This window comes from Caretta caretta, chromosome 6 (genome assembly GCF_965140235.1).
Source record: "Caretta caretta isolate rCarCar2 chromosome 6, rCarCar1.hap1, whole genome shotgun sequence".
Classification (NCBI taxonomy): Eukaryota; Metazoa; Chordata; order Testudines; family Cheloniidae; genus Caretta; species Caretta caretta.
In genome coordinates, this window is record NC_134211.1 from 51,038,124 (window position 1) to 51,057,325 (window position 19,202).

At 41.4% G+C, this 19,202-nt stretch overlaps 1 protein-coding gene across 7 annotated transcripts in view; it reads left to right on the forward strand.

Moving 5' to 3' along the window:
* LDLRAD3 (low density lipoprotein receptor class A domain containing 3) overlaps window positions 1–11,563 on the forward strand; it is a 182,912-nt gene extending 171,349 nt beyond the window's left edge. For 4 of the 7 annotated variants that reach the window (XM_048854731.2, XM_048854729.2, XM_048854733.2 and 1 more), the window contains 2 exons: window positions 3,744–4,089; window positions 7,046–11,563. In XM_048854731.2, the coding sequence (XP_048710688.1) occupies window positions 3,744–4,089; window positions 7,046–7,307 (608 nt within the window). In that variant the 3' untranslated portion in view covers window positions 7,308–11,563. Of the gene's footprint in view, window positions 1–3,743; window positions 4,090–7,045 lie in introns of those variants that run through there. The other 3 variants (XM_048854732.2, XM_048854730.2, XM_048854734.2) reach the window with 2 other exon arrangements.
* The last annotated feature ends 7,639 nt before the right edge of the window (window positions 11,564–19,202 follow it).

Genomic DNA, 19,202 nt, shown 5'->3' on the forward strand with positions numbered 1-19,202 from the left:
CATGTCCTCTGGAATGTTGGTTGAAGCATGAAGGGACAAATGAATCTTCAGCACATCTGACACGTAAATATCTTACTATGCCAGCTACAAGAGTGTCATGCGAACGCCTGTTCTCACTTTCAGAATTGTAAACAAGAAGCACACCGCATCGTCTCTTTCAAATTGTAACCAACCTTGTTTGTCTGAGTGATTGGCTGACCAAGAAGTAGGACTGGGTGGACTTGTAGGCTCTAAAGTTTTACATTGTTTTATTGTTGAATGCAGTTTATTTTGTACATAATTCTACATTTGTAAGTTCAACTTTCATGATAAAGAGATTGCACTACAGTACTTGTATGAGGTGAATTGAAAAATACATTTTTTTTGTTTTTTACAGTGCAAATATTTGTAATAAAAATAAATATAAAGTGAGCACTGTGTATATAATGTCTTCTGCAGTTTCCACAGTATGCATCTGATGAAGTGAGCTGTAGCTCACGAAAGCTTATGCTCAAATAAATTGGTTAGTCTCTAAGGTGCCACAAGTACTCCTTCACTGTACACTTTGTATTCTGTGTTGTAATTTAAATTAATATATTTGAAAATATAGTAAACATCCAAAAATATTTAAAATAAATGGTATTCTGTTGTTTAACTGCACGATTAATCGCAATTAATTTTTTGAATCACGCAATTAATCACAATTTTTTTAATCGCTTGACAGCCCTATGAAAAACTATCATATCCCCACTTCCATTCTCCCTTGTCTTCTCTTCTCCATACTAAACAAACCCAGTTTTTTTCAATCCTTCCTCAGAGGTAGTGTTTTCTAGATCTTTATTTTTGTTACTCTTCTCTGGACTTTCTCCAGTTTGTCCACATCTTTCCTGAAATATGGTGTCCAGAACTGGACACAGTACTCCAGTTGAGGCCTAATCAGCAGTGAGTAGCGCAGGAGAATTACTTATTGTGTCTTGCTTACAACATTCCTGCAAATATATCCAAGAATTATGCTTGCTTTTTTGCAACAGAGTTACACTGTTCACTCATATTTAGCTTGTGACCCACTATGACCTCCCCCCCCATCTCTTTCCGCAGTACTCCTTCCTAGGCAGTTATTTCCCATTTTGTATGTGTGTAACTGATTGTTCATGTTAGTTTAAAGTTTATGTATCCATTTAGGATGCCTGTTCGCAGAGAAGTTGACACATAATGCACTGCACCCATTTTTCTCCTTTTATTAAAGGTATTGGACTACCCTACTTCAAAGCAGTCCCCTGGTAACTAATTATTCTCAGTTCTGCACTGATGTCCTCTTCTCACCCAACTTCCACAAATGGCCAATTGAGCGGAATGAAATTTGAATGGTAAATGGTAACAAAAACATTGGAACCTCATAATGCATGTGGCTTCCTCACACGTAGACACCACAAGATAATAATATTTGGCCTTCAATCTGGGATTATAATTTCCTTAAATCTGTTGCAAATAAAATATAAATATTTGGGACATAAAAATCATCTGGATTATCCATGATCTAGAAATAAGCATAAAAAACAATTGTTGTAATTATCTTTATTCACCTCGAAACTAAAGAAATGTAGAAGGACTTTTTCGTTGAAGAATGACAATGCTGGCTGACAGAGGAAGACCAAGTTCGAGTTGAGGCATGTTAACTTATTATCACTGTTCTCCCCACTCTGGCCCATCCTTATGTAATGTGACATGAACTCAGCCATTCAGGGGGTGAATTTTGGAGCGGATTATAGGAAAAGCATCAGTATGTGATGAGTTGTAAACACATGTACTAATGCAGGTTAATTCCTTTGCTCCTTCTTTCTGCTTTGCTTTCTTGCTTGATCTTGCTTCGAAATTCTTCACACGTACCATCTCAAGTTAGTTTTACTGAAGTAACTGAGAACCAACATTGGTTGGTAATTTAGAGGTTTCTAAAGCTTTCAGCCTAGCACATTTGTGTGGAGAGGCATAAAGTGTAGACTGGCCACAACATTGGCAGCATTAGTAAAGATGTTCATTGAAGTCTGAAAATGGATATCATGGAAACTTGGAATGATACCATGGCAGTACTTGGATTGTTATTGCCCACAGAGGAATTTTCTGGTTTGTGGTAATAATGATCTTGTCAATGAACCAGATTTATTTGCTTTAAGAGGAATAGTTCTTCAAATTCCGATAATGGCGGGTAATTATGTTCCCTAATCTCAGGCATTCTCTTTTTGGGCCGGGGAAGGGGGGGAAGAATCCATTATTTAACACTGAGATATTTGAAAGTAAAGAATGGGACATTTTAAATTCCATTCCCTGAGTAATGGGAAATTATTTTAAATGTTGCTGTCAAATGTGTGTTTTGCATTTATCATCAAAGTTAATTACCAATATGAAATTTGAAACACCAAGAGAAATAGGCCAAATATCCTGAGGCTGAGATCCAGGGAGAGCTCTCTTGAGATTTCATAAAGCACTTCAAATCTTTGTGAAATTGTATATATGTCTTTGGTTTGGTTTGTTTCACTGCTAGTGAAACCATAATTGGCAAAGTTTGGAACACTAGATGGCCAGCAGTTTTGCTAGTGTAGGCAGATAAATGGAACAAGAATTGCCTGTCAGCGTTTGCTATCCTGAAGCTCTATAGCCAGGAATGCGGGGGTTGGATGGATGGCTTTTCTGTATTTCTCCCCTTTACCCTAGCCTCTTATTTTTGCTTGAGGTAGAGGGATGCTTTTGTCTTGTACTTCAGTGGCATTTAATTATTGCTGTATAAAAAGAGGTGTCCTCTAAAAGATGAGTCTTAACTCTTCAAAAAAATTACTGAAAGGCAGCATGTTCCTGTGGTTAGGACACTAGTCTCCATTCCTGACTTTGCTGCTGACCTTGGACAAGTCACTTCACCTCTTTGAGCCTCTGTTTCCTTCCCACCTGTGTGTGTTTGGATTGTAAGCTCTTCAGAACAGGGATGGTCTCTTAGGATGCGTTTTTATAGTGCCCAGAACAATGGAGCCCCAAGCAAGACTGGTGCCTCTAGGCACCACTGTAATACAAATATCAATCACTTTTAGGGTGACCATACATCCCGTTTTGGCTGGGACAGTCCCTTTTTTAAGCCCTGTCACGTCCTTCCTGACTTCTTTGGCAGAAGTGGCCATTTGTCCCGTTTGCTCTTGCCAACTTGACCAGGGACAGAGAAAATGGTTACTATTTGTAAAGCATCACGTAAACTTACAGTGCTATGGAAGGTGGTGGTTGTTGTTTTTTAAACAACAATAGGCCTTTTCCATCTCTAATCTGTCTGATTCAGTTCACACTGTTTGTTCAATATACTTTCAAAGTACTGTACCTACATGTCTGTGCAAAATCTTTACCTTAACCCTGAAAAATCTGCTGTATTGGTTAGGTGCAGGTGTGGAGCTGATAACAAAAGCATATGCACTGTAACAAGGTGAATGATTCCAAGACAGTCTCCAGTGTATAGTGTATTTCCTCTTTCCAGTAGGTTTGCTATCTCCTTCTAGTGCATGAGTACATCTGTGCATCCGAGGGGGTCTGTCAGCCAATATCTGTTTTGTGCATGCATGTTTTTAATAAGCTAGTTTTCCACAGTTCTAAGGAAGGAAGATAATGCATTTGGAAGCCAGACAGGCAGCATATCACATGGTATATTAGCAGAAAACGCAGCTGATGACAAGCACCAAATTCTTTGCGGCGGAAAATCTCAAGCTTTCCCCCTCTTTTTCTGTGTCTTGCAGAAACTGGCAGTGGCCAAGAGTATGTGACCTCAGAGAACCAGCTGCTCTATTATCCCAGCATCACCTATGCTATAATCGGCAGCTCGGTTATCTTTGTGCTGGTGGCGGCCTTTCTCGCCTTGGTTTTGCACCACCAACGAAAACGCAACAACCTCATGAGCCTGCCTGTGCATCGACTGCAGCACCCTGTCCTCCTGTCCCGGCTGGTGGTCCTTGATCATCCACATCATTGCAGCGTCACCTACAATGTCAACAATGGAATTCAGTACATGTCCAACCAGACCTGCCATAGGCCACTGGATCTGGATTCTCCACCATCCTATACAGAGGCTGTGTTAGACCAAAGGTATGTATGGGAATTAAGTCTCCCCAAAGTTATACTAGCAATTGCAATTTCTAGACTCTGTGGGTCACCATGCTTTCTGTGTGTTTTTCATTATAGCATTTATGCACATTGTTTGATTTGACAGGGTACAAATATTCCCTATGTTCTAATACTATAATTGTACTATATTATAATGCCGTATAATTAGGTTTGGAAGGATTAGATTATATTGGTAAATATCGTTTTCACCATACACACACAAACTGACAAAAATTATTGAAATTTACAGATAGGCAAAGTAAAAATATACTGCTGGAGAACTTATTAGAGTTTGATTTAAGTATATTTACTTTGTATATTTTAATATGTGATGTTGACCATTTGTTTTTTAATGGTTATAAAGCTTCAACTCTTTGAATCTCATTGTCTGCTGTTATTAAATAATTGTCTGACCCCTCCATTGTTTGTTCCCCCCACATCAATTTCCCCCAACTGTGAAAATTTAAATAGAAATTTTTTAAAAATACTTAAACATAAACATTGATATTATTCATCAGAATTCTCTTAAAATCAAATTCTGCCAATCCTACCTGTAACTATTGATTGTTCACTTACATGGGAACAAATTCAACCAGTCTCTTCTGTGTGCGCAAGAAAAAGGTTCCCCCTCCCAGCTTCACCTTAACCTGTAGAATTAATAGTCCAGAAGTCTCTCTGCACCCAGTGGCATGAAAGAGATTTAAGGGTTCAAGGGGCATCACCTGAGTACACTTCTCTTTTGTGGTCACTCCTGCTCTTGACACAAGTAATCAGTACCCCCTGGCTCTTTGGGGTTCTACAGGGATGACTGGAATATGGAAGAAAACTATTACTTCAGCAATGTTCTTCATGCCAATCTGGGAGCGAAGTATGAAAACCCTGAGTGTGCTCCATAGTCAATATCAGATGCTCAGAGTTTAAATACACAGTGCCAGCTCCTGTAGCACTCCAAATGAAGTCAGGGAGTCTCCCTTGATTAATTGTCGTCTTAGCCAAAATGAAATCAAAAAAATTGTATCTCACAAGGTCTTCAGTGCTAGAGGCATTAAGTGTGCTAACCCAGATACATGGCACTAGTCTGCTTCCAAAGGTTTTAGACAAGTAAGACTTCTGCACTTCTTTAGAAATTCAAAAATAAAATACGTATATGTGACGAGTTCAGTCACAGAGATCCCCTTGGGACTGTCATCTGACGTGCTGAGTCCGTTTTCCCTGCCAGCTTGACGCTTCCAGAACCCTGTCTTGTTGAGGCACACACACTAGTCTGTTGCAACACAGACCCAGGGTCTGGGCCATGCCCACAAAGCTGCAGGCTTTAAGCTCTGCAGGTTACCTGACTCCAGCACCCAGCCACCCAGCCCCAATGGGATCCAAACCCCAAATGAATCTGTTTTACTCTGTATAAAGCCTATACATGGTAAACTCACAAACTGTCAGCCCTCTATAATGCTAATAGAGAGATATGCAAAGCTGTTTGCTCCCCCAGATATTAATCACTTATTCTGGGTTAATTAATAAACAAACGTGATCTTATTAAGTATAAAAAGTAGGATTTAAGGGGTTTCAAGTAATAACAGACAGAATAAAGTAAGTCACCAAGCAAAATAAAGCAAAAACACGCAAGTCAAAGCCTAATACATTAAGAAAACTGATTACAGGTAATATCTCACTCTCAGAGATATTCCAATAAGCTTTCACGGACTAGACTCCTTCCTAGTCTGGGCCCAATCCTTTCCCCGGTACAGTCCTTGTTAATTCCAGCAGACATCTTAGGTGGTAAACAGGGGCTTTCTCATGACTGGCCCCCCTCTCTGTCCTGCTCCACCCCTTTTTATGGCCTTGGCACAAGGCGGGAATCTTCTGTGTCTCTGGGTCCCCACCCCTCCTTGTAGGTGGAAAAGTACCAGATTTAAGATGGATTTCATCCTGCCTCCATTCTTCCTGGGCTGGCGCACACATACACAGGAAGGTTTGCAAGTAAACAGAGCCATTTACAGCTCATTGATTCTGAAGCACCCTTAATGGCTTCCACTTAACATGTTTACATCAGTTACACAAGTTTATATCTTATTCTCCTAACTTCAGACAGAGAAATAATACATGCAAACATATGGGATGACCACACTCAGTAGCTCATAAGCTTTGTAATGACACCTTACAAGAGACCTTTTGCATGAAGCATATTCCAGTTAATCATATTCACAGTCATAAGCATATTTTTATAAAGCATATGGCGTGCAACATCACAATATATATCTGTGAACCCCGCAAAAGCATGTGGATTCAAATATGCTGTTTCTTTCCAACAAGCCTGTAGCCCTTTCTGAATAGTACTTTTTGCCTATTTTTCCATAGAAACACCATTCACTTTATTTGTAGAGACCAAGATACACATCCCCAGATTTTTCAACCTCTGTTTGTAAATTTATAAATGATTTTGTTGTATATATCTCCCTTTGTCCTGAAGTATCCCTAAATGCTCTTTTAAACTGTAATTGTTATACAGAAAGCTCTTCACCCCGTTGCTGAATTGAAGCCATCTTTGGCGTGAACCATGGCAGCTGGTTAAGAGTGCACAGTATATAACCATTTAGGGCAGGAAGTGATTACCCTGTGAAAAATGAAACAGAGACAATTTAGGGAGGCAGAATGTAACTACGCTATTGGAACTTGACCAGGACACGAGTTTAACATCCCTGCTATTGGTGGTGCATAGGCCTTGGGCTGGCCCCTCTGCACAGGGATGAATTTCCACGTTTGCAAAACACTTTGAGATCCTCAGATATTGCTGTAGAACTGTTGTTGTTTTATCTCTTCTTTCTTTCTTTCGTATGTTGGGATGGAAACTCATAACCTGTTAGAACAAAAGTCTGGAGCTCGTTATACTTCCCCTTGTGCCATTGTCTTCAGTAACCGTGTTACTCTCTTGTATTTGCAGCAGACCCCCTTGGTTTGATCTTCCTCCACCCCCTTACTGCTCAGATTCTGAATCCCCCAGTCTGACAGATCTCCCTCCTTACCAATCTCGGACAGGAAGCTTGGTGAGCACAGACACCCCAATGGCAGGAAGCCCCTTGAGCACAGGCAGCAGTCGGACAAGAGGTGTCAGTAACAGTATGGACCATCGCAGGAGTCTTCGTGAGAGAACACCTGAGCAAAATGACTCTCTGATCAATCCTGTTGCTGAAAGAGAAATGTGACCGGGGTATTGAAAAGGGTATATGGGTTAGTCTGCTGTGGCTTGTTCCCGTCAGAGATGGGCCTGAGCTGTGAAGTTCAGAATGGGATTTGATTTGACTCCAAGTTCAAACTTCCCCAAGTTTCACAGGTGCTCTGTTTTGGTGTTTGGGCTTATCATAGGCAAAGACCAGAGCCATGAGTTGTAGATCCAGGTTCACATCTGAACTGCCCAGAGTTGGTAGAAGAGGGGTTAAGTCTGGGATTCCGGTTCAGATCTGTTGAATACTTAAGACTTTGTGATTTAATGTATTTCAGGGTGTACTTTACTGTATATGTATATATGTGCTTGTTTAATATGTATAGGTATTCCACACAAAAAACTGTTAAAACATTCAGGTTACCAAGTCAAGCACTCAGAATATAGGAAATGATGGAATTCAGGTTGCCTGGGAAACCTTAATTTGACCCCCTTTTGTGTGTTCATTAAGGTACAATCTTTAATTACATGATCACACACTAATTTTTTCTACAGGATCCCTGCCTCTTGGCGTGCACAGGATGGATTGTGCTCCATTAGTGAGCAGCTATTCAATATTTTGTTTTAGCCTCATTGTTCAATTTGTGGTTCTAGGCCTTATTTATTGCACACTACTCAAACTCTGCTGTGCAGACAGAATTATTAATTTCCTCATGGTTTTTCTGTGGCATTTATCATAGCATCTAAGAAGCTTCACAAATATTAATGAAGTTATTTTCACAACAACTCTGAGATGAAGTGGTGGTATCCCCATTTTACAGATGGGAAATGAGGCACGGAGAGATTAAAGTTAAAAGTGTCCACTAATTTTGGATGCCCAATTTGAGACACCTTGGACCTGATTTTTAGAGCACTTAACATTCTATAGCACTTTATATGTTCAAACATACCTCCCATTGTCTTCAGTTGCAGCTGTGAGTGCTCAGCACTTCTGCAGGTCAGACCCCAGGGTCTCAAGTCTGGCACCCAGATACTGAGGAACACACAGTAAGTGGCCACCTCTGAAAAGTTTGGTTTAAGTGACTTGCCCAGTGTCACATAGGAACTCGGTTGCAAAGGGAGATAGAATTTCAGTTTTCCAGGGCAACTTTCAGCTGCTGTAACCATAAGACCATCCTTTCTCTTCTGCGGTCACCTGCTTCATCCACTACACACCTTCCAGCTTCTGCAGTAAATGAGGCAGGACTCCTACAGACGAGTTGCTTTTACTACACAACCCTGATTTATCCCCAGAGCAAGTGCATCCTGTGCACTGATTGAGGCAGGGGTCCTGGGGAAAACATAGTGTGTGATCATGTAGGTTAAGACTGTACCGTAATGGAGATGCCCAAAGACTCCAAACTAAAGTTGTGCACATAACCTTAATTCTGGCATGCGCTAACTTTTGAGTACTTGATTAGCAAGCTTAATGTTTTTATGTAATTTTTTGTGTGGAATTTCATAGGTTTTTTTAAAAAGCAAACTGAAGAAACAAATTCCAATATGTAGCATCATATTAACATCTAGCATAGGTCATCAGCAGAGCTGGAACCTTTAGATCTGCACAGACTTCTGCCACTTGAGCTAATGGAGTAACTGATAGCTGTAGTAAGTTGTCATCCTAGCAGGGGATGTGATACACTTTGCAACTGGGTTTCAAAGATATTTGTTGACCGCAGAGGGATGGTGAGGCTCAGGAACCATGAGTTTCATTCCAAGCTCTTAAGGGGAGTGTCCTCTAGTAGCCACAAACCCTCTGCCAATTCCTCTCATGCAGTGTGTTTTGTCCCATAGTCTCCAACCTGACCCTGTTCTGTCTTTTCTCCACCCCAGCTCCTAATCCCAGTTGCATTCTCGTCACCTAGCCAATGCCAGTCTCCACTCCTCAGGCTTCTCGTGGCCAAACAGTCCTAGTCTCCTTATCCTTGCTGTAAGTCCTGCTGTCCATCAGCATCCCTCCTCCTCTTCTCCCTCCTCCCCCCCCCTCCCCTCCAGGTTCCTGGCTGCTCATCTAGTTTCTCTTCACCCTGTCAAAGATCCTCCTCCATCTTAGCCTTTCCTCACCTAATACATGGCTCTTTGTCCCAGATTTTCCCCTCTCCCTGGTTTCTTGTCTGTCTATTTGCCCTGCCAGTCCCATTTCTCCCCCCACACTTCAGGTCCTCATCAGATCTGTTTCCCCCCCCCCTTCGCCTCAGCTCCCTGTCTCCTTGCCCAGCCCGTCTCCCTCCCTCCCTGATCCAGTTTGGTTCTTGTCCTCTCTGCGTTTGAGTCAGGTGGCTCCCTCCTCCACATTGCCTGAGGTCCAGGAGGGGTTCACTGATCGTGTAGAAGAGACTAGCTCCCTGCTCTCAGTTCCAATGCCCAGCCCCCTCTTCCCCTCTCTGCTCCCTACCTGCAGCAGCCAGGTCCTGCTTCTCCCACACCCCGCAATCCCTTGACTGGAGCATGCTCAATGTGAACAAAATTTTTGGAAATTTTAACTTTGAAGCTATGACAAGTCTCTGAGTAAACTGAGATTTTCACATTTGGATGATTTTTTCCACAGGAAAAGCAAAAGGCACATCCCTTACATGAAAGCCACTTTCTGACAAGTTTCAAATCCCTGCTCCAACACATGAGGGCACTAAAACTTCTCAACCAAGTGGTTGTAAGAATTGTTTTAACGTGGCAAAACAATATATTTTCCCTAATTTTGTTCTCTGAAACTGCTGGACCATTTTGGCTGAAACATTAAAAACAAAATTCAGCCACTGACAGATACCTGGCATGGAAAATTTCAGCCCAAATGGCTAAAGTTTGGAAAAGCAAAAGCAACTGAAGACAGGGTCTTATAATGAAAAGTATCAGACAACCGTAATAGGCATACTGCCAGCACTGCCTGTAAAATATATATCCATGCATACACATATGGCTTTTTACATAACATAAAATGGGTATGTGTGCATATATATGTAACGTATTTCACTGGCATACATATCTGGTATCTTTGGAAACAAGACTTAAATTTCATATTAAAAAATATTGGTGTCAAGTGGAAAACCATTTATTTTCTACAACGTTTGCTATTATTCATAGTTTCCCTGCCTGAAATTTAAGTTTCTGCATAAATTAAAAGCACAGTGGAATTACACAAGGCATTAATTCAACCCAGTATTTCTTTCTTCCATTTTATGTTCTCATTCTTGGAATATTTCCATCTGAAATGTTTGGACCATAAGTGAAAGAGTGTTTAAATGCCATTGTGAAAAGCTGTATTGTAGGTACAGGGAGTCAGTGTGAAAGGAAGAAAGCTAAGCTGTCCCTATTGCTGCTACTTTAAATGCCGCTATATTCCTATGGTTTATTTTTATATACAGTAGAGATGACAGTGCCCTTTCTCATATCCAGACAGAAATTAGCCCTGAAATATAGTCTTATCCGATTCTTCATATAGAGCCTGATTCACCATTGCCTTACTCCAGATTTATGCCAGTGCACATAGGCATAAAATAGGAATAATAGAGGTGAAACAATGTAAGGTTTTCAGAGCACAGCTCCAAACTGATCTTGGGCAAACTCATATAGTTTATGGTCCCATATAAATGAGCATTTGTCAGCGTTCCATTTACCTATGTGTATCATAGGCATCAGTTCTCTTCTTATCACTGTAGTATCTTGGAGCCAGAAATTTTGGTGAATTCTACAAATATAGGTGGATTTAAACGTGGGATGGTGCAGTAGAAAGCATCACTGATATCTCTGCTTGCCCCTTAAGTTAATTATCAGCAGCATTTCCATATGGTCCCTGCGCAGCCCATCTTTCTTGGGGCACTCAGGACTGTTGGTTACTATGTTACCCACTGTCTATGTGCAAGAGAGACTTGCTGGTGCTAAACTGGGTGTCACTCCAGTCTGTTAACCACCCCAAACAATCTCCCCAGAAGCTCTGCCAGCCTTGACTTCACCTCACGGGTTAACAATAGGTGCACCCCAAACCCCATTGAAGAGTGTTCCCCTCTCGTATCCAGCCCCCATCACTGGGCACTCACAGAAATTACCATGTTCAGTGTCTTCAAAGAGACAGTGTACAAACCAGCCTCTTTGATTTAGCTGAGGAGATGCATTTTATTTAATGTACAGCTTGAGGTGAATTTATAATATGACAAAGGATAAGTTTATTAACAAAGACCAGAGATTTAATTGATACTGAGTAAAGATAAAAAGAAAAGGAGTACTTGTGGCACTTTAGAGACTAACCAATTTATTTGAGCATGAGCTTTCGTGAGCTACAGTGAGCTGTAGCTCACGAAAGCTCATGCTCAAATAAATTGGTTAGTCTCTAAGGTGCCACAAGTACTCCTTTTCTTTTTGCGAATACAGACTAACACGGCTGTTCCTCTGAAACCTGAGTAAAGATAGTGGAAACAGGATTGGTTACAAGTAAAACAAAAGTATAACACGCTTCCAAGAAACTAAATATGACGTTAGCAGTCTAGACTCCTTTGTCTACAATGGTTTCTCACCCTCAAAGACTTTCTACAGTGCTTGCTGATTTTTCAGTCAAATCGGGATCCAGATTTTTCATTAATCACCTGTCCTCCACAAAGGCTGTTCCTTAGTGGAATGGATAACACAGTGTCCTTTTGCTTCTCCTTATATTCCCCAGAGTCCAATGTCTTCATTTCTAGAGTCAGGATGACACCTTTGGGGTTCAGACCCTGGTTTGTTCTCAAGATGCTGATGTCATGCTGCTCTCTCACCCTCCTGTTTGTTTACCTGAGATGCAAAGGTGTAACGCCCATTCTATTTGGCTTATCCTGCTTAATTTTTATAGAAGACCTAGACAGACATGGTAAAACAACATTTCTGTGTCTAGGAAAGATTTGTTTATCAATCCTGCCTGGTTACAGAGTTTAAACATATTTTCAATACATACAACTTTTTAAATATCACCCATACATACATCACAGAATGACCAGTAAGATATAAGCTTTCCTTTGATTTCTCCCATGACCTTCCTTACAGATAAATAGGATGACAGCATTGTGTTAAGTGTAGTGAATTTGTGAGGCCTGATAGGAGTTGCTGTTACAGAACAGTGAACGCTTTGAGAGGCTCTAAGGGCATTGAGGGGCTCTAAGGGTCACACCATCCTGAACTGTAAAGCTGAGGAATGCTGCTTAAATATTAACTACTTGTACAGCACACAAACATAGGGCCAGATTCACCTTTAGTAGAAGCTCATGCAATGTAGTTATGCCCTCCTGCACAAGGCTGAGTGGGCAGTTAAGCATGCTGTCCTTATAGCCCACTAGAGAGCTAAATATTATCTTTGGCAGGTAGCTAATATCCAGTACTTATTTTACAAATAAGTAAATGGAGGCACAAAACTGAGTTGGCAAAATTGGAGATTAAATTCAGTTCCTGTGTCCCAGACCGGTTCTGTAACCATGAGACTCTGCTGCCTTTCCTTTGAACAGCCTTTTACTAAAGTGCTGCATAATAGAGCATCTGAATTAATCTGTGTGTTTCCTAACCCCATTCATATCACCGGCATTTGAAATGTTACTCCAAATTTCTAAAAATCATTACTCAAATGTTCATACGCTTTCCACCACATAATTGTAATATTTTCAAAAAGTCCCCTAAAGCACTGGGTGAAATTCAGCCATAGGGCTTAAGTGGGACTTACATGCTACATATCCCTTGTGCAGGCCTTCTTCATGGGCTGAATTTCACCATGCGCGAATAGGTTCTCCCAGACATCAGAAGAATGTGCAAACAGCCATGCCTTGGAAGCACTGTCTCCCATTGCCAGGGCACATGTACCAAGTGAACATCATGTCATCTGCTCCTTCATCCCACTTATCAGTCACTGTCATATGTAAGTAAGATATTCTTTCAGGGTATGTATATTCATGTACATTTGAATTGAAGTTGATCCATTTGGACTTTTTGAAAAAAAATGCGTTCTAGGGGTGTGTGTTTGCTTCCCTTCCAGCTAAGGGTGTATTTATCTCTGTATAGGAAAGAAGTGTTTTAAAAGTGGGGATTGGGCATTGAAATTGGATTGTAAAAGGAGATTGTGCCTTTCCAGTTCAATGGTGGAATTTTTTGGTAACAAGACACATTAGACTAAGCTGTGTGTAGCAGTTTGTGCATTGTTGCACTTTTGATTATTTATCAAATTCTTGAAGGATACAGGGCTAGGAATACATCTCTTCTCCATCTTTGTGGTTCTTTATTTGTGGAAATGTAGCTTTACTCTCTACAGTATGGGAACTTACTCCCTTATGGGAACTAATGAACTTTGAGGAGTCCTGAAACACCAGCACTTCATTCTAGGAAACAACACTAAAAAGTGAAGTAAGAAGTTTTGCCATTACACATTTTCATAGTGCTAAGCATGAGTTTGCTAACCACCCCTTGTTTAGAAAATGCTATAGTATTTCACAGGAATTATCTGTAACGTGACACCTTCCAGAATTGTTACTACAGTGCATAATTCTGTGATCTTTTTAGAAGGGGTGGTAGCAACTTTTGCATTGATGAAATTGAAATCTGAAGCTCCTTGATCAGTTCAGCATGCAAAGTTGAAGTTGAAAACAATTGTATGCAGGACCATGGGAAAGAAATTTTTCTCTCCATGCCCAATAAAACGGGACTTTACTATGATGATCTACTTTGCAGCTATTCTTGACTCTAACCCTTGGTATCCATACTCAAGGAGCTTTTGGTTACATGTTGCACCAGAACAAATGAATTGCTCTTAAGGGCTTGGCTACACTTACATTTTATAGCTCTCGAACTTGCTGGCTTAGGGGTGTGAAAAATCACCCCCCTGAGTGCAGCAAGTCAGAGCGCTAATGTAAACAGGCTCTGAGCCCAAGCACTCGGAGAGAATCCCATCATGGAGGTGGATTACCAGGAGCACTGGGAGACCTCTCTTCCAGCGCTTGCGTGTGCCCACACTCGCACTGCCATGGGAGCGCTCCCGTGACAGTGCTTTGAAGTTTCCAGTGTAGCTATGCCCTTAGGCCTGATCTTGCATGACTGAAGACTATCGGGGTTTTGCTATGGGGCCCAAATCTGATCATTTTACTTGCATGAAGTAGATCCATTGATATGTGGAACTAGTCTCAATGGGTCTATTCAGAGCAATTAGAGTATTAGAATAATGTCATTTATTTCAGTGGAACCACTTGAGGAGTAGAGGATCAGAATGGGCCCAATGGAAGCAGGGTTTGGGCTTGGAGGGCATGTATTTCAGAAGTTCTGAACATCAACAAGCCCCATTGAAGTCACTGGGTGCTGCAGATATAGCATCTTGAAATTTAGCCCATGATTGAATATGTTTATAATAATCTGAAGTAAGATATAAAACAAATTAACCTCTGGTGTGGTGCTCATGGAAAACTAGAGTAGTGTTTTTAAAACGGTGCCTATGAATAACTTTCTCCATTCTTATCGATGCTGAAACACACAACAGCACTGATTGCATTGGGATTCTAAATAGCTGGCTTAGTTCTTTGTCTCCTTTTCAGTCGGATCAGTTTTATTTACAACATTGTACTTAGATACAGCAAATGGGGCCCTTGTGATGGATTTACAAGTTGGGTGGGTGAAAGAAGGAGAGCACTTCCATTTGAATTAATACTGCAGCATGATAATCTTGGGCTCTTTAGTTTTAGACATCTTAGAAAAGACAAATGGCTTCAGCAGATAAGGAAAAACTATTACTGATGGAAAGAGCAGAGGGACATTTTTTATTCTGAATGCAATTATTAATGAATATTTAAATATAAATAAAGGAGGAACTAATGCTGTAATTTTAAAGGGGTGATCATATGGCAAACACTTAATTTTTAACTAATGCCAGACAGAAGCTGTATTGCATGTACTGCCCTTGAGTAAATTAGGAGAACTGTCCTTTTTTAATTTCTTTGTGAAATGGAATCTTGCTGCATATTTTACCATTGTAAATGATTTTTGAATATAATGCTAGGCCCAGATCATGCAATCTGTAGGTGACTTACAGTGAAGCTTCGCAGAGGTGTGAGGATCATACATCTGATTGCAGGGTTTTGGCCTTAGTTTCCATCCTGTTTTTGAACTTGCTTTTCCTCTGTAATCAAGATTTTACATGAGAACCTACAAAAAAAAGTTGCAGATTGAAACCACACCTAGTTTGTTACTATAAACTGGAAATTTTAAAATGTATTCTACATTCTTAAATAAAGTTGGAGTTTCACTTGTCAACTGTGTAAAAACTCTGACCAGTTCGTCCCCCATAGTGTGGAGTCTGTAATTCTTGATTGTATTCTGTCAGATGTAGCCTACTTATTCATTCTCATTTCATGTTCTCTTATGTTACTCTTGTTAAACATTGTTAACTCTGTTAAACACGTTTGTTGTTAAATGTTGACCTTTCTAAAATTTTTTGTAAAAGAACAGTTAAAAAAGTAATATAGTTTTTATTTATCTCTCTCTCTCTCTATATATATATCTATATATATATATATATGAACGTTTTGCTTATTTTTGTCTTTCTACATCGGCTTTTTGATATATGCTTCATTTTACAACAGGGCATCTGAAGCAAGTCATAGTTTTGTCATTATTATTTATTATTGTTTGTATTGTAGTAACACCCCAGAGGCCACAGTCAAGATCAGTGCCTCATTGTGTTAGGTGTCTATAGAAACACACAGCAAAAGACTGCTATCAGAGGGGTAGCCGTGTTAGTCTGTATCCACACAAACAACAAGGAGTCTGGTGGCACCTTAAAGACTAACAGATTTATTTGGGCATAAGATTTCATGGGTAAGAATCCCACTTCTTCAGATGCATGGAGTGAAAATTACAGATACTGGCATAGATATACTGGCACACAAAGAGAAGGGAGTTACCTTACAAGTGGAGAACCAGTGCTGACCAGGCCAATTCAGTCAGGGTGGATGGGTTCCACACCCAATAATTGATGAGGGGGTGTCAATACCAGGAGAGGGACAATTGCTTTTGTAGTGAGCCAGACACTCCCAGTTCCTATTCAAGCCCAAATTAATGGTGTAAAGTTTGCAAATGAATTGTAGTTCTGCAGTTTCTCTTTGAAGTCTGTTTTTGAAATTTTTTGTTGTTGACGGATTGCTACTTTTAAATCTGTTATTGAATGTCCAGGGAGATTGAAGTGTTCTCCTACTGGCTTTTGTATGTTACCATTCCTGATGTCTGATTTGTGTCCATTTATCCTTTTACGTAGAGACTGTCCAGTTTGGCCAATGTACATGGCAGAGGGGCATTGCTGGCACTTGATGGCATATATCACATTAGTAGATGTGCAGGTGAATGAGCCCCTGATGGTGTGGCTGATGTGGTTGGGTCCTATGATGGTGTCGCTAGAGTAGATATGGGGACAGAGTAGGCAACGGGGTGTGTTACAGGGATTGGTTTCTGGGTTAGTGTTTCTGTGATGTGGTGTGTAGTTGCTGGGGAGTATTTGCTTCAGGTTGGGGGACTGTCTGTAAGTGAGGACTGGCTTTCCTCCCAAGGTCTATGAGAGTGGGGGGTTGTTTTCCAGGATAGGTTGTAGATTGTTTATGATGTGCTGGAAAGGTTTTAGCTGGGGGCTATACGTGATAGCCAGTGTTGTTCTGTTATTTTCCCTGTTGGGCCTGTCCTATAGTAGGTGACTTCTGGGTACCCGTCTCGCTCTGTCAGTCTGTTTCCTCACTTCCCCAGGTGGGTATTGTAGGTTTAAGAATGCTTGATAAAGATCTTGTAGGTGTTTTTCTCTGTCTGAGGGGTTGGAGCAAATGCGGTTGTATCTTAGACTGTAGACAATGGCTCGTGTGATGTTGTCCTGGATAGAAGCTGGAGGCATGTAGGTAAGTATAGCCATCAGTAGGTTTCCGGTATAGGATGGTGTTCATGTGACCATCACTTTTGTGCACTGTAGTGTCCAGGAAGTGGATCTCTTGTGTGGACTGGTCCAGGCTGAGGTTGATGGTGGGGTGGAAATTGTTGAAATCCAGGTAGAATTCTTCAAGGCCTCCTTCCTATAGGTCCATATGATGAAGATGTCATCAATGTAGCACAAGTAGAGGAGGAGTAGGGGACAAGAGCTGAGGAAGCATTGTTCTAAGTCAGCCATAAAAATGTTGGCATACTGTGGGACTATGCCGGTACCCATAGCAGTTCTGCTGACTTGGAGGTATAAATTGTACCCAAATCTGAAATGGTTGTGGGTGAGGACAAAGTCACAAAGCTCAGCCACCAGGTGTGCCGTGGCGTCATCAGGGATACCGTTCCTGATAGCTTGTAGTCCATCCTCATGTGGAATGTTGGTGTAAAGAGCTTCTACATCCATGCTGGCCAGGATGGTGTTTTCAGGAAGATCACCAATGCATTGTAGTTTCCTTAGGAAGTTGGTGGTGTCTTGAAGATAGCTAGGAGTGCTGGTAGCATAGGGTCTGAGGAGAGAGTCCAAATAGCCAGATAATCCTGCTGCAAAAGTGCCAATGCCTGAGATGATGGGGCATCCAGGATTTCCAGGTTTATGGATCTTGGGTAGCACATAGGATACCCCTGGTCAGGGCTCTAGGGGTGTGTGTGTAGATTTGTTCCTGTGCTGTAGCAGGGAGTTTCTTTTGGTACTCATCAGTGGGATCGGAGGATAGTGACCGGCAGAATGGGGTGTTGAAGAGTTACCTAGCAGCCTCCTGTTCATAATCCGACCTGTTCATGATGACTACAATACCTCCTTTGTCAGCCCCATTGATTATAATGTCAGAGTTGTTTCTGAAGCTGGTGATGGTGTTGCGTTCTGTACGGCTGAGGTTATGGGGCAAATGATGCTGTTCACAATTTCAGCCTGTGCATGTCTGAGGAAGCAGTCTATGTAGAAGTCCAGTCTGTCATTTCGACCATCAGGAGGAGTCCATGCAGAATTCTTCTTCTTGTAGTGTCGGTAGGAGGGTTCCTGTGGGTACACTGACTTAGCACCATTAATTTGGGCTTGAATAGGAATTGGGAGTGGCTGCCTCACTACAAAAGCAATTTTCCCTCTCTTGGTATTGACACCCCCTCATCAATTATTGGGTGTGGAACACATCCACCCTGACTGAATTGGCCAACACTGGTTCTCCACTTGTAAGGTAACTCCCTTCTCTTTGTGTGCCAGCATATCTATGCCAATATCTGTAATTTTCACTCTATGCATCTGAAGAAGTGGGATTCTTACCCACAAAAGCTTATGCCCAAATAAATGTTAGCTTTTAAGGTGCCACCAGACTCCTTATTTTATAGCAAAAGACTGTCCCTTTTAATTGTCTCTCCTCGTTCTCCCTTATTAAAGGTGGAATTTTTAAACACTCTTTATCCAGTTCTGTTTACAAATAAACAAAGCTACATTGATTGTCCAAGAACTTAGATTATACGTAGTCTTTTTTCTGGTGAATTGCAGCAAGGGGGCTAGGTCTATGCTGGCTGATTCAGTTCTCTCAGGGCTTGTACACAGTAGCGCTTACGTCTGGATAACCAAAGTAGCCCGGGGGTATGGAAAAGCCACCCCCCTGAGCGACGTAAGTTACACCAACCTAAGCACGGGTGCGGACAGCACTATGTTGGCAGGAGATGCTGTCCCGCTGACATACCTACCGCTGCTCAGGGAGGGGGCGTAACTATGCCGATGGGAGAGCTCTCTCCCATCGGCACAGAGCATCTGCCCTAGCAGCACTGCGTTGGGGCAGCTACATCGGTACAGCTGCGCCGCTGTAGCGCTTCTAGTGTAGACTAGCCCTCTGGGGAAAGCTTATCTAGGTGCAGATAACTAACCTACGTCTCGGTGCAGATAACTAACCTACGTCTCGGTGCAGATAACTAACCTACATAAGCATCTAGCAGTTATATTGGACTCCTG